This window comes from Onychomys torridus, chromosome 3 (genome assembly GCF_903995425.1).
Source record: "Onychomys torridus chromosome 3, mOncTor1.1, whole genome shotgun sequence".
NCBI classification, from domain to species: Eukaryota; Metazoa; Chordata; class Mammalia; order Rodentia; family Cricetidae; genus Onychomys; species Onychomys torridus.
The window spans coordinates 127,605,779-127,618,377 of record NC_050445.1 but is presented as its reverse complement, the minus strand read 5'-3'; the positions used below and the strand labels follow the sequence as shown (position 1 = coordinate 127,618,377).

The 12,599-nt window shown below is 45.2% G+C and overlaps 1 protein-coding gene across 1 annotated transcript in view; it reads right to left on the bottom strand.

Annotated features, from left to right (window-relative positions):
- Positions 1-8,732: 8,732 nt before the first annotated feature.
- The window catches only part of Smyd1 (SET and MYND domain containing 1), a 69,064-nt gene continuing 65,197 nt past the window's right edge, over positions 8,733-12,599 (bottom strand). Inside the window, exons 9-11 of the mRNA XM_036181923.1 lie at positions 11,721-11,884; positions 9,984-10,152; positions 8,733-9,170 (exon numbers count right to left, since the gene is read on the bottom strand). Coding sequence (XP_036037816.1) covers positions 9,012-9,170; positions 9,984-10,152; positions 11,721-11,884 — 492 coding nt within the window. The 3' untranslated portion in view covers positions 8,733-9,011. The remainder of the gene's footprint in view (positions 9,171-9,983; positions 10,153-11,720; positions 11,885-12,599) is intronic.

Sequence of the window (12,599 nt, the reverse complement as noted above, 5' to 3'; positions counted from 1 at the left end):
AAGTTTGTAAAAGTATTGTGAATGGCTCTACCTTCAGTGGTAGAGATATAAACTAGTGAAGCCCATACTGGACACCATTTGACAGCATCCCTTAACATTTTCAGTGATGTCCCTAGCACCCACAACATCACTGTACTTCTTCCTGAAGAAGTATTGTATACATGTACAGACAGCATAAAGGATATAGCAAGCATAAGTTGGGTGCAGTGGTACACCCTCCTACAATGCCAGCTTAGGGGCAGAGGCAGAATGACCAGCCTAGGTTACATAGTGAGACTATGTCTTTAAAAACAAATAAGCAAGCAAGCAAATGGGCTGGGGACATTGCTCAGCAGTAGAGCACTTGCCTAGCATGCACGCAGCTCTGTGTTTGAACAGAAAAGCAACAACATGACGTGGAAACAGATAGGGCTAGGGAGATTGTTCAATGGGTAAAGCATTTTTATCATAAGCCTGAAAACCTGACTTCAGGTTGCCAGAACCAGCATAAAGCCCAACAGAGTGGCTGATCTCCACACCCTCACAGGAAGAGGGAGGCAAAGAGAATCCTCAGATGCTCATGGACCAGTTCACGGGCTACCTGTCTCAAATAAGGTAGAAGGTGAAAGCCAATCAGTACCTGAGGTTGTCCTCTGACCTCCACATATGTACCATGAAATGCATGTCCCCCCACACACACCACATGGAAAAGAAGAGCAAAGGGGCTGGAGAGATGGGTCAGTGGTTTAAGTGCACCTATTATTCTTGCAGAAGACCTAAGTTTGGCCCCAACACTCATATATGGAGGCTCACAACCACCTCTTAACTCCAGATCCAGGGAATAAGACGCTCTCTTCTGGCCTCTGTGGGAACCTGCACTTGTGTCTATATACTCACATGCACACACACACACACACACACACACACACACACGTAGTAGGTAGCCATTCCAGCCTTGGCCTGGAAGTTCCAACCCCCATTGAGGCTTCGGTAATAGTCACGCCTACAAGGCGGGGCTAAGAGAGGACGCTGATGACCCAGGATCAAAAGGAGAGAGCTCGCCTGGATCAAAAGGTTCCAGGACCCTGGACGCTGAAGGCAGACAGAGCAGAGTTCTCCAGAGAACACCACCAGTCTGCGACATACCTTTCCCAGACCCTGCAACCTATCCCTTCATTTGTAAGTTACCCCACAAAATAAACCTCCCTTTTAACTACGTGGAGTGGCCTTAATAATTTCACTAATACACACACACACACACACACACACACACACACACACACACACACACGAGAGAGAGACAGAGACAGAGACAGAGACAGAGAGACAGACAGAGACAGAGAGACAGAGAGAGACAGAGACAGAGAGAGACAGAGACAGAGACACAGAGACAGAGACAGAGACACAGAGACAGAGAAAGTTTAAAATAGAACAAATCCTCAAAAAGAAAGAAAAGAGGACTTAGATTAAGTGGTTTTGTTTGTTTGTTTGTTTTGTTTTGTTTTGTTTTGTTGTATTGCTGCCTGGGGAAACAGCCTTCAGCAGCACAGGGTTCAAAGGGAAATCCATAGAGTCAGGATAAACTAGACTTTTTTATCTGAGGGGATTAGGAAAAAAGACACACATTCTCTTGATGGTTTCCTTCAGACCTTTTCTTTATTCTTCTTTTGTATTCTCTATTCTATATTTCCCGGATAATTTCCTTCTCTCATTCTTGGTGTTTTCCTTCTAACTCTCATTCTTGATATTTTCCTTCTAGCATATTTTAGCTCTATCTTTATACTTTTCTTTACAGTTTATATACCCCAGCAAGACCTTTCACACAATATAAAAATTACAACATGGTTACATTCTGGTTTTCAAATGAATGATTATGATGAATATAGGTAAAAACATGTTTTTCATCTCTCTTACATAATTAAACATTTTGTGTATTACAGGTGAAAAAATAAATCCTAAGAACCCATATACATTCATACCCAAGCAACTTGTTTGGGTATGAATTAATAGATTAACCAGGTAGGCAAGCAAAGTATTTTTCTCAGTCAGGTCTTTTACTGGCAGGCTGCAGTTTTGCAGTTACAAAGAAAGGGCCAATTACTTTATTACTTATCTTGAAAGGTAATCTTATAAGAAATCTTAAAGGAATCACAAACCTAAACTTTTATATATGAAAAAGAATCAATCAGCTCTACTTTAAGTCTTTAGGGTGCATACCCATTTATCAATAGTTTCTTATATCAGGAGACTGAGGACAAAACTGGGCACAAGGAATTAATCATCATCTTTGATCACCAACCAAACCTAGCAAGAAAAGTGCATCAGCTAACAACAATTGAGCTACTTTATATTTTTGACCCTAACCTAATGAATCTATAACTCAGTTGTGTGTCCTTGTGAACTTTAGATTGTTTTCTGGGGGTTTTTCGTTTCAAAGCTATTATCAAAATGTCTTCTCTAACCTGAAGTTATTTTAAGGCTTTGTTTCAGCTAATGATGCACACCAAAACCTGTGACAATACCTTTCAGCATTAAGAGAATTAGAGCCAGCCTGGTTCCTGGGGACTCAATTGTTTTCCTTAATAATTAACTTGAACTTCAAGCTATGCAGCTCCTCAGGTGAAACTCATAGGCCCTAGCTGTATGACATTTCCTTGTATTTATTTGTATTCATTAAAACTCTGTATAAACTAGCATTATTATTACCATAATCAGTTAGACAGTACAACTTAGGAAGGAGTCATCTTCACAATAATCCACAGATGAAAATGTCCAGTAGAACAGGATATTTCCATGAGATAAACACATTACATTATAGACAGTGGGGATCTCCTCACACCCATTCACACCATGTCAGATACCAGAAAAAGATATCAACAGCAAACGTGTAAAGGCACAGCAGAAGCAAAAGACATTCTGGGGTCTGTGGTCTCTAAGCCTTGCCTATATCCAAGATTCACCCATCAGAGAGTTGCCTCCTAGTGGGCTGACACCTTGAACTTCAATGGCCTCTGACATGGCCACCGGCAGTGGTAGCTCCATGCTCTTAGAAATCATCTGTTATAAATGATGGTGTCATTCTAAGTGTACTGAGATGGAAAGATTTCTAGCACAAAGTATATTACAGAAGAAGACAAGGTCTCGTGTAGCCCAAGCTGAACTTGAACTTACTTTGTAGTGGGAGAAGACCTTGAATGTTTGATCCTCCTGGTTCCATCTCCCAAATGCTGGGATTATAGGCTATAACCACCTTGTCCAATGTAAGTTTCAGAATGATACTGACAATGTAATATCCTTCATGTAAACTGTGGAGGCAGGAAGTAAAGCTGTCTGTTAATATATACCTATGGGGGCCTAGGGAAAAGCCTCTCCATAACTGGTGCATCAGCTAACAGTGTTTCTGGTATGGGAACAGAATTAGAAGGTTGAGAGCTTTTTATATAATTTATGTTGTTTGACTCTTTTGCAAGCAACTACTTTTCTGGATTTATGTGTTTGATAAGGAGATGATTTAAGAAGTATTTGGCTTGTAGATATAGTTGAGCTGACTGACTTATGATTCTGGCTCACAGTTATAGCTCCTGTAAAATGCATAGTACAGATCCTTCTCTCATGACTTGTAAGGAGCTCTGAAATGATTTGCAAAGCAAATACTATTCTCAGATTCCTCAGGAATGGCCAATAGGGTGTGTAAACTGGTTTTGTTATCAACTTGACGTAAACTTTAAGTGACATAAGAAGAAGAAACCTTAACTGAAGAACTGTCTCCATCGGATTGGGCATGTCTGTGGGGAATTGTCTTGACTGATGATGGATGTGGAATTGCACAGCCCACAGTGAGTAGCACCATCTGTAGGCAGGTGGGGCTGAGTCGTGTAAGAAAGCTGGCTGGGCACAAGCCAGAGAGAGCAATCCAGTGAGCAGCGCTCCTCCATGACCTCTGCTTCAGTTCCTGCTTCCAGGTTCCAGCCTTGAGTTCCTGTCCAGACTTCCTTCGATGGTGGACAGTTACTTGGAAGCTGTAACTACAACACACCCTTTTCTCTCTGAATTGCTCTTTGTCGTGGTGTTTGCCACAGCATCAGAGTAGAACTAGAGCACTGTGATGACACTGTTCTGACCAAGAAACTAAGCTGAGTGTCGTGCGGGGGGAAGAGGCTTGCGGAGTCCACAGCTGACAACTGAGTTCTTTGGCTCTGAGGCTAGAAAAAGTATTTCGAAGGTTTTTCAGCAAAGTCTCTAGGGACCAGGCAGTATTCCTCAAAATGACTCCTAACAGGGTCTTGCATTGAGACTAGCTCTGGGTTGGGGAGGGGCTGTATATTTTTGCCCTAGGAGATGCTGAACTTGGATTTTGTGCAGGTGCCCAGAGAACTTAGTGCCTGAACAAACAGTCATTGATGGAATCTGCCATTTTCACCTTGGCTCCCCTGTCCCCAACACATTCACACACAGATGTGTACACACACATGCTAATGCCCCACCTTTGCCTAGCCTATGGACACTTCACCAACACACTCATTCCTGTGAGAACATTTTCATGGCTAATCCATGTTAAGTATGTCCACCAAATAGCTGCCTCCTTTTTCTTTCTGTTTTTGTTTCTCTTCTTTATTTTAATTGACTGCATAAGGGTAAATTAAAGAAAGTGATTTGGTAGGGTAAAGGAGGGGAGACTTTAATGTGGTCTATGCCCGAGCTTCTGAGTACTTTTTCATTTGTTTATTTTTATATTTTATCTATTTACTTGAGGAAAGGGGTGTGCAGGTGCCATGGTGTACTTGTGGAGGCCAGAACAGCTTGCAAGAGTCTGTTCCCACTCTGTGGGGTCTGGGAGTTAAACTCAGGTTGTCTGGTTTAGTGGTAAGCACATTTACCCACTGCGTCATCTCGCAGGTCCTGGATCACTTTTTATATACATGCTGAGCATTCACAGCTTTCTAGTGTTCCACATCAGAAAAGAGTCATGGAAGGTCCGAGAACATCTGAAGGTATCATCTATTTTGCAAACGGATATGATGGAAGGGGGCATACATGAGAGGAGACAGACAGAACTGAATCTCTACAGTGAATCTTTTCACTCCAGAAAGGAGTCTGGACTTGACCCTGGGGACAGCAGGTACTTACTGAGGGGTGTATTCGCTGTAAGTGAAATGACATGAAATACTCTGAAGGAAAATCATCTGGACAAGGTGAAGGTCCCACCACAGTGTCCCACCTCAGATCTTTACAGAGGCAGACCCTAAGAGAGTCACCAGATGATGACCATGTCTGGTTAGTGCTGGGGTTCGCCAGTACAGGGCCGATGCAGGCGGTTTCACAGTGCGGGTGGCGCACACAACTCTTCCATGTTCAGTGTGGTTCTGAGGGCTAGAGGTTTGAGAGTACAGTCTCCACTCCAGTTTAAACAGGGACTCCTTTAACATTCTGACACTCCCCTTTCATAGGTTAACATGGGTGTTCCAAGCTTCAGACAATGGGCATGGGCTTAACATTCCTGCCATGGCCAACTTCAAGTTATCTGTCAGTGGGGTATCAGTAAGCATGGTGCTGTAGACACGTGCACAGTTGCTCCCACAGCTGACAAAGCCAATTTCAGCACACCACGATCCACTCCTTACCTTTCTATTGGGAAAATGGAAGCATTGGCAGAAATGTGGTTTCAACCAGTATAACACTACAGCATTCCCTTTATACACTGCCAATAGGCCTGGTACTATCCTAAGGGATTTATAGTTTAAAAATCCAGTGTTCACTGCCAACCTAGGCAGAGGGAGAAATGGAGAAACTGAGGCAGGTGTAACCAATCTGGTATCAGGATAGCTGTGAAGAAGGCAAACTTAAGTGGTTTTTATCAGCATCCGTGCTCTTGGTGTCTTAGAGAAACACTAAGGCATTTCTCTAAAATTACAGTTTAATGCAATAGCCACTGGCCACCTTCCCTAGTTAAACATAAATTAATTGGCCTGGCTGTGGTGGCACACACCTTTAATCCCAGCACTTGGGAGGCAGAGGCAGGTGAATCTCTGTGAGTTCAAGGCCAGCCTGGTCTACAAAGTGATTTCCAGGACAGCCGGGACTGTTATACAGAGAAACAAAAAACAAACAAACAAACAAAAAGCAAAACAAAACAAAATAAACAAAATTTAAAAACCCATAAATTAATTGAAATTAAATTAAATTAAATTTTCATGTCCTTAATATTATTCCAGTGTTTAGTAGTCACAAGCTGTTATTGACTGCTAAATTGGACATCACAGATGAAGTCCTATCCATCATCCCTGGAAAGTCCATGAGACCATGCTCCTCTGGAAAGGCTGTCAGAAGGAACGAAGCCATGTATCACAAACACAGGGGGCTTAATAGGCTTCGCTGACTGCAATAACAGAAATACTCAAAATACCTAGTTGTGTAACTCTTTAACTTTGAGATAAATATTTCATTCATTTATTCACTCAATATACACTTAGTGAGCACCATCATGTTCCAGGACCTGTGCTAGAGACAGAAAGATGAACAAAGGGATGTGGCCCTGCCTTCAGGAACCCACAACATGATGGAGGAGGTGGTATTCTTGGGTGGTGTTCTGAGAAGGATGAGGTGTTAGGAGAGGTGTTGGGGGAGTCTCATTTGGAGCATGCTGACTTTGAGGTGCCTGCAGAGCACCCAAGAGGATGTGAGGGGCTGGAGCTCAAGTTGCAAGATCAGATAACAGACCTGAGAACCAGAAACCTCAATGTAGTCATTACATAAAGTGTCACCTAAGGACAAAATCAACTCAGGGGCCTATCAGGGGCAGGTGAGAAACAAGACCACAGAAGGCCAGAGAAACCACATCAGAAGCTCATCGCAAAGGAATGGGGTCACAGAAACCAAGTTTGGGCTGTGCTGCTAACAGAGAGGCTGGATAATGTAAGGAACTAGAAAAGAGACATTTTAACAGAGGGGCAACGGTAGAAACCAGTGTTCAGTGGGTTTGAGAAGAAATGGAAAGAGAAGAGAAACAGGAAAAAACTGCAGAGAACCCCCAGCTGTGAAGACGGTGGTCCAAGGGTCCTCAAAGAAGCCGGGTGGTTGCTGGGCGTGCTGGCGTACATCTTTAATCACAGTACTCCGGAGACAGAGGCAGGCAGATATCGGTGGGCTTGAGGATAGCTTGGCCTACATAGTGAGTTCCAGGACAGCCACAGCTAAGTAGAAAGATCTTGTTTCAAAAAAAAAATAAACAGGGGACGGAAAGAAAAGAAAGAAAAAGAAAAGAAGCCCCATGGTGGGAGAATGGCAAGGACCGAGAAGATGCTCTGGAGGGCCCAGGAAGGCAAGGGGTCCAGAGCAGGAGCAGACAGCTCGTGAGGAGGGGAAACCCGGTCTACAGTCCAGAGAGAGACGGAGGAGCACAAACACCGTGACTAATCCTGACGAAAACAGATTTTAGGAGGATGAGAAGAAACAGTGAAAATGGGTACTACACAACAGTGACAGAGAACGGAAGAGGACTTGGGGCAGGGTCCACACTGGGGACAAGGAGTGATGGTGTGAACACACCTGCAGGACTCCCAAGGAGAATGCTGTCCCTGAGCCTGAGGGGTAGAGCTTGAAGTAACTGTCAGCCTTTTAGAGAAGCACAAATCCTCACAGAAGACCCAAGGGTTAGGTACTAATCTTCTTCAAGGGGGTGCCATTTCAGAGGCCTCAGCTGCTGGGCATGGCTCAGGGGGGAGCAGAGGATCATTCTCGGATGAAAGGGTGGGGACGGAGGAACTAACACTTCAGGCAGAAATAAATTTGTGTTTTAGTGGGGATCCTGTGACTTCGCGGTGTTAGAGCTCTGGTCAATGGTAGCCCAAGGTGGAGCAGCAGTTTTGGTGACACCCTCCACTAAAGGAATTCACTTCATGATCCCCCACCATGTTGGTGAGAAGGCCGGGGTCCCAGAAACTGAAAGGTCATCCTTGGGCCGTCGTTTCTCAGATGGAAACAGGCGTCTCGGCAAGTGAGAACCAAGTGGGCACACTTCTGAAGAGCTCCTAGCCCAGGTGAACGGCCTTCTGTTAGGAAGGCCAGAAGCCCCCCAGAGCATGGACAGGAAAAAGACACTAAGCACAGGAAGTTAACAGTCACTCACCACAGAGAGCAGAGCCTCGCTGGGGCCAACGACGAAGCCTAAGCTGGTGCAGACTACCCAGGCTCGAAACCCCTACAACCCACTTCTGCTGGGCCCACCAGCAGACATGCACACCCTCAGCTTTGCCCTGAAAGGCCTTCTCACTCTTACTAGCCAACGGCAGAAAAACTTCAGCTTTTCTTCACATCACAAGGGGCTACAGGCCTGGTGAGTAGGACAGACAGGGAAAAATTCCTTCTCTGTGTGTTCTAGAGTTATTTCTAAAAGTATGCTTCAAGCTCAGACTAGGAATTGAGACCACATGTGGTCTGAACAGACTGTCTGCCTCTTTCTAGACACCATCCTGAATGGGTTTTCCTGTCTCTGAGTGGATCTCAAAGGGCCAAACACAGCCCCAGTCCTTTGTTAATAACTCCACACCAGCCTGAGGATACAGGACATCATCCATCCCAGTCTGTTAACCCCTAAATATTCCCATGCATAAGTGAGACCAGCAGCCCCAGAGACACCGCACAGATAGACAAGCAGTCATCTGAGATTCTAGGTACCTGCCACCCTTAGCTCAGGTGTCAACACACACACACACACACACACACGCACGCACGCACGCACGCACGCGCGCACGCACACTCACCTCCTCTGGACCCCTCTCCATAGAGTTCACCATTACATTTACTATTACACTGTGCCTTTTTTGTTTACATTTGTCCTTCTAGCCCACTTATATTTGGGGCTTTTTTTTATTAATTAGATGGTGGAACCTAGCACCTGACACATACAGAAAGAGTTGGTCTGGGGTGAGATAGAGCTAAACCAAGTTGAACTGAACCAAAATGACAGTGGGGTCCCAGGGTAGTGATTTCCCCAGCTCCCCAACCACACTGCCCCCCACTCTCCAACAAGGTCCTCATTGCTTCTTATGGAAGAGAGCCGGGGCTGGTTCATTGCTGGGCTCGGCCATGACCTGCATGGGCTGGTTGTTCAGGGCAGCCTCCCGCATCTTGTGATACATGAACTCATTCTGGCGGAACATACGCAGCTCCATCTCTGTCTGCACCCTCATGGCCTGTGGGACACAGATAACAGCACTGAGTGGCACATGCCCAAGACACGGTCCTGACATACCTTTGGATAAATGACCCCTGGTCAGTAAGCTTTAACTCTATCCCTCAGAAACAAGTGTGTGTGTAAGGGTTGGGGAGAGACACAATTGTAGACTGATGGTGTAGCAGCATGCCTAGCATCATAGGGAGAGGGACTTAGACCCATGAGACGGTAGTTGCCAAGTTGTTTTCCCCAGAGAATGCGTCTTCTCGCTGTTGGCTGAGGACCGGGATCTGAGCCCTAGATCCTGAACTCTGTGTTTGTGGGACCTCAGTGAACAGACTTAACCACAGCATATTGGGAAGATGATAGCGAATAACACACAACAAGTCTTGGTTCTCCCACATAACTACCGGAATATGCAGAAGAGCGAGCTAGCTGTTCAGAGTCTCAGGACACCATAGTAGGTAAGATTGACAGAGACTGCCTTTGACAAGCTAGATATAATATATATATATATATATATATATATATATATATATATATATATATATATATATATATATATCTTTATATACTAGATACACAATTAGCCGTCTCTGAACTTACCATCAAACCACTGGATAACAATAGATGAGTACTCCCCTCCCTTGGGCCTCTGTTTCCTCATATGTAACCTGGAGAAAATATGTAAGGCTAAAGCATTCTAAATTCCTTTCTGGTCTGGCTAGCAGTCTACAGACTTCCATAAAGCAAAATCCAGATGAGCCAGGACTCCCATCTCAAGAGATCTTCAAATAAGACAGCGACTGCCCACCCCCAGAATGCTGTTTACCTCTAAGTCCTTGGTGATAGGGTGGGAGGGTCCGTGTGTCACCAGGAGGATTGCATAGGCTTTGCAGATCATCCCGTGCCCCACTTCAATGTGACCGGCATGCCAGTTGGTCAGCCCTGCCCGCATCACAGCCATGCCCAGTTGGGCATTGTTATGGTGGTAGAGCTTCCTGCAGAGGCACAGACAGTAAATGGGACTCATCGTCCCAGCCTTCCTCACATCTGCACAGCACAGAACAACTCCTAAAGTGCTCTGCCTGACAGCGTTGTCAGCTTGACGTAACCTAGCATCACTTGGGAAAAGAGTCTCAATGAGGAGGAATCTTCTAGAGTAGGTTGGCTATGGGTATGTTTGTGGGCAACCATCATGAGGACCTGTGGATAGCACCATTCCCTGAGCAGGAGACCCTAAACTTTTTTTTTGAGCTGAGGATCAAACCCGAGGCCTTGCACTTGCTAGGCAAGCGCTCTACCACTGAGCTAAATCCCCAACCCAAGACCCTAAACTTTTTAAGAGCAAGCTTGCATGCATTCGTTCATTCGTTCGTTCGTTCGTTCGTTCCTCTCTGCTCTTGAGCATGGGTGGGATGTGACCTCAGCGTCCCTGCAATGGTGGACTGTGACCTGGAACTGTGAGCTCAAATAAACCCTTCCTCTTCTAAGCTGATTTGTCAGGGCATTCTGTCACAGCCAATGGAAATGACGCCAAAGCCAGTATTCTCACTGATCTAGTCCACCTGTCTTCCCACTCATGCTGTGAGGCACCAGCAGCTTGTTGTGGGGTTCTGAAATCCACAGAGCTGACCAGTGTTCTACACAGTGAGGCCAGGAGAGTTGGGACTCTGACCTGGACCACCAAGCCCCTTAAGGCTTCATGGACAAAGAGGGCCACAGCTGTCCTCTGAGCCTGAGCACAGGGACCCAGGTACCATCTGGAGCACCCCCAGTTCTCTGAGGAACATGAAAAGAAGCTCAAGGCAGGAAGTCTAACTTCAGTGTCCTGTATTTTCTTCTCCTGGCAGGGCTCCTTCCTAGCATGCTGGTCCATTTACCTGCATTTTTTAATGAGCAGCATCCTAAAGAAAAGCCTTCTTATGAAAACTTACTCATCTGACCAGAAAACACAAATTCCTAAGCTCATGTGAGCATAGAAGGCAAGTGAGAACATTGGTGAAGGGGAAATGAGAAAGCAGCATATTACCATATATAAGTGAGAATGACCTCTCTCTCTTCATAGCAGAGCTGTGAAAAACATGCATGTATATGTATACATATGCACACATACTTATGTGTATATATGTACACACATGTGTATATATGTAAAGATATACACAATGCAAATATATTGATATGGTTTGGGTAAGTGCCCACCCCCAAGGCCAATGTGTTATAGGGGTGGTCATAGGTTATTAGAGAGAGAATAAAAAACTCCTCAAGCATTTAAAATCAAGCTTCATTTAGGAAAATATAAAGCAGAAGATGCCACTCAAATGACAAATAAGGAAGTAAAACCAAACACATCAGAGATTACAACCAGGCCTCATCTGAGTCTCACCCCTGACTGTTCAATCATTGCTGCTTGGGACACCACGATAAAAGCTTAACTTGTAAGGAGAAGTACAACTGTGACCATGGCCATGGAGGTGTAGGAGGAGCAATCAAATGTGTGCCATCTCTTTGGCGTCCCTGGAACAGAGGGTTTCTGGGAGACCACCTGAGACTGAAGACCATCACCTACATGTAGCCGTCCACCATCCTTCTGGCGTAGTGCGAGGCCTCCTCAAAGGCCTGGAGATAGGAGAGGACCTCTGACACAATGCTTAGCAGCCGAAGCACATAGAGGTTGGTGTCGGCAAACACTGGTTCCTGCTTCTCCAGGCACTCCCGGCACAGCTTCACCACCTAGGGGGAGACACAGCTTCATCACCACCATCCCAGAGTATGTGCTTAACTCACGGGTGGATGGCAAGACAGCACGAGACGCGCCCTTTGAAAGCTGGAGAAAGAAGGGAAAAGGCAAGGCTCGTGGTTTGAACTAACAAAATGACCTTCCTGGCTAAGACACTGGCATGGGAAATGGTAGGGTTGGGCCATAAAGATGATACAACAAAGTGAGGAAGCTTGCCTACTCGAAGTCAGTATGCAGCAGAGCTGTAGAAACTACATACACACATATATGTGTGCCTGTCTACACATACACTAGTGTGTATATATGTACACATATGTATGCATATGTATAGATATATACAATGTAAATACATTGATATGGTGTGGGTAAGTGCCCACCCCTAAGGCCTATGTGTTCAAGGGTTAGTCATCAGTCTGTGTTGTTGGGAGGTAGATGTGAAGAGGCGAGAGTCAAAGGAATGGAGCCATGGAGCCCCACCCATGTGGTTCCTAACACATGCCTTTGCCACAGATTCCTTACCATGCATAAAACTTCATTTTCATGGCTTCCTCTCACCTGACAGAATTCCAGGAGGGGATAAAGAGAGTGTCTTGCATTGGTCACCCTAGTAAGGGTTCATACATGTGCAATGGATGAATCAGTAAAGGAAAAGGAGAAAAGGAATGAAATGAAAGAGACATGAAGTGAAATTAACCGCCATGTTAGCAC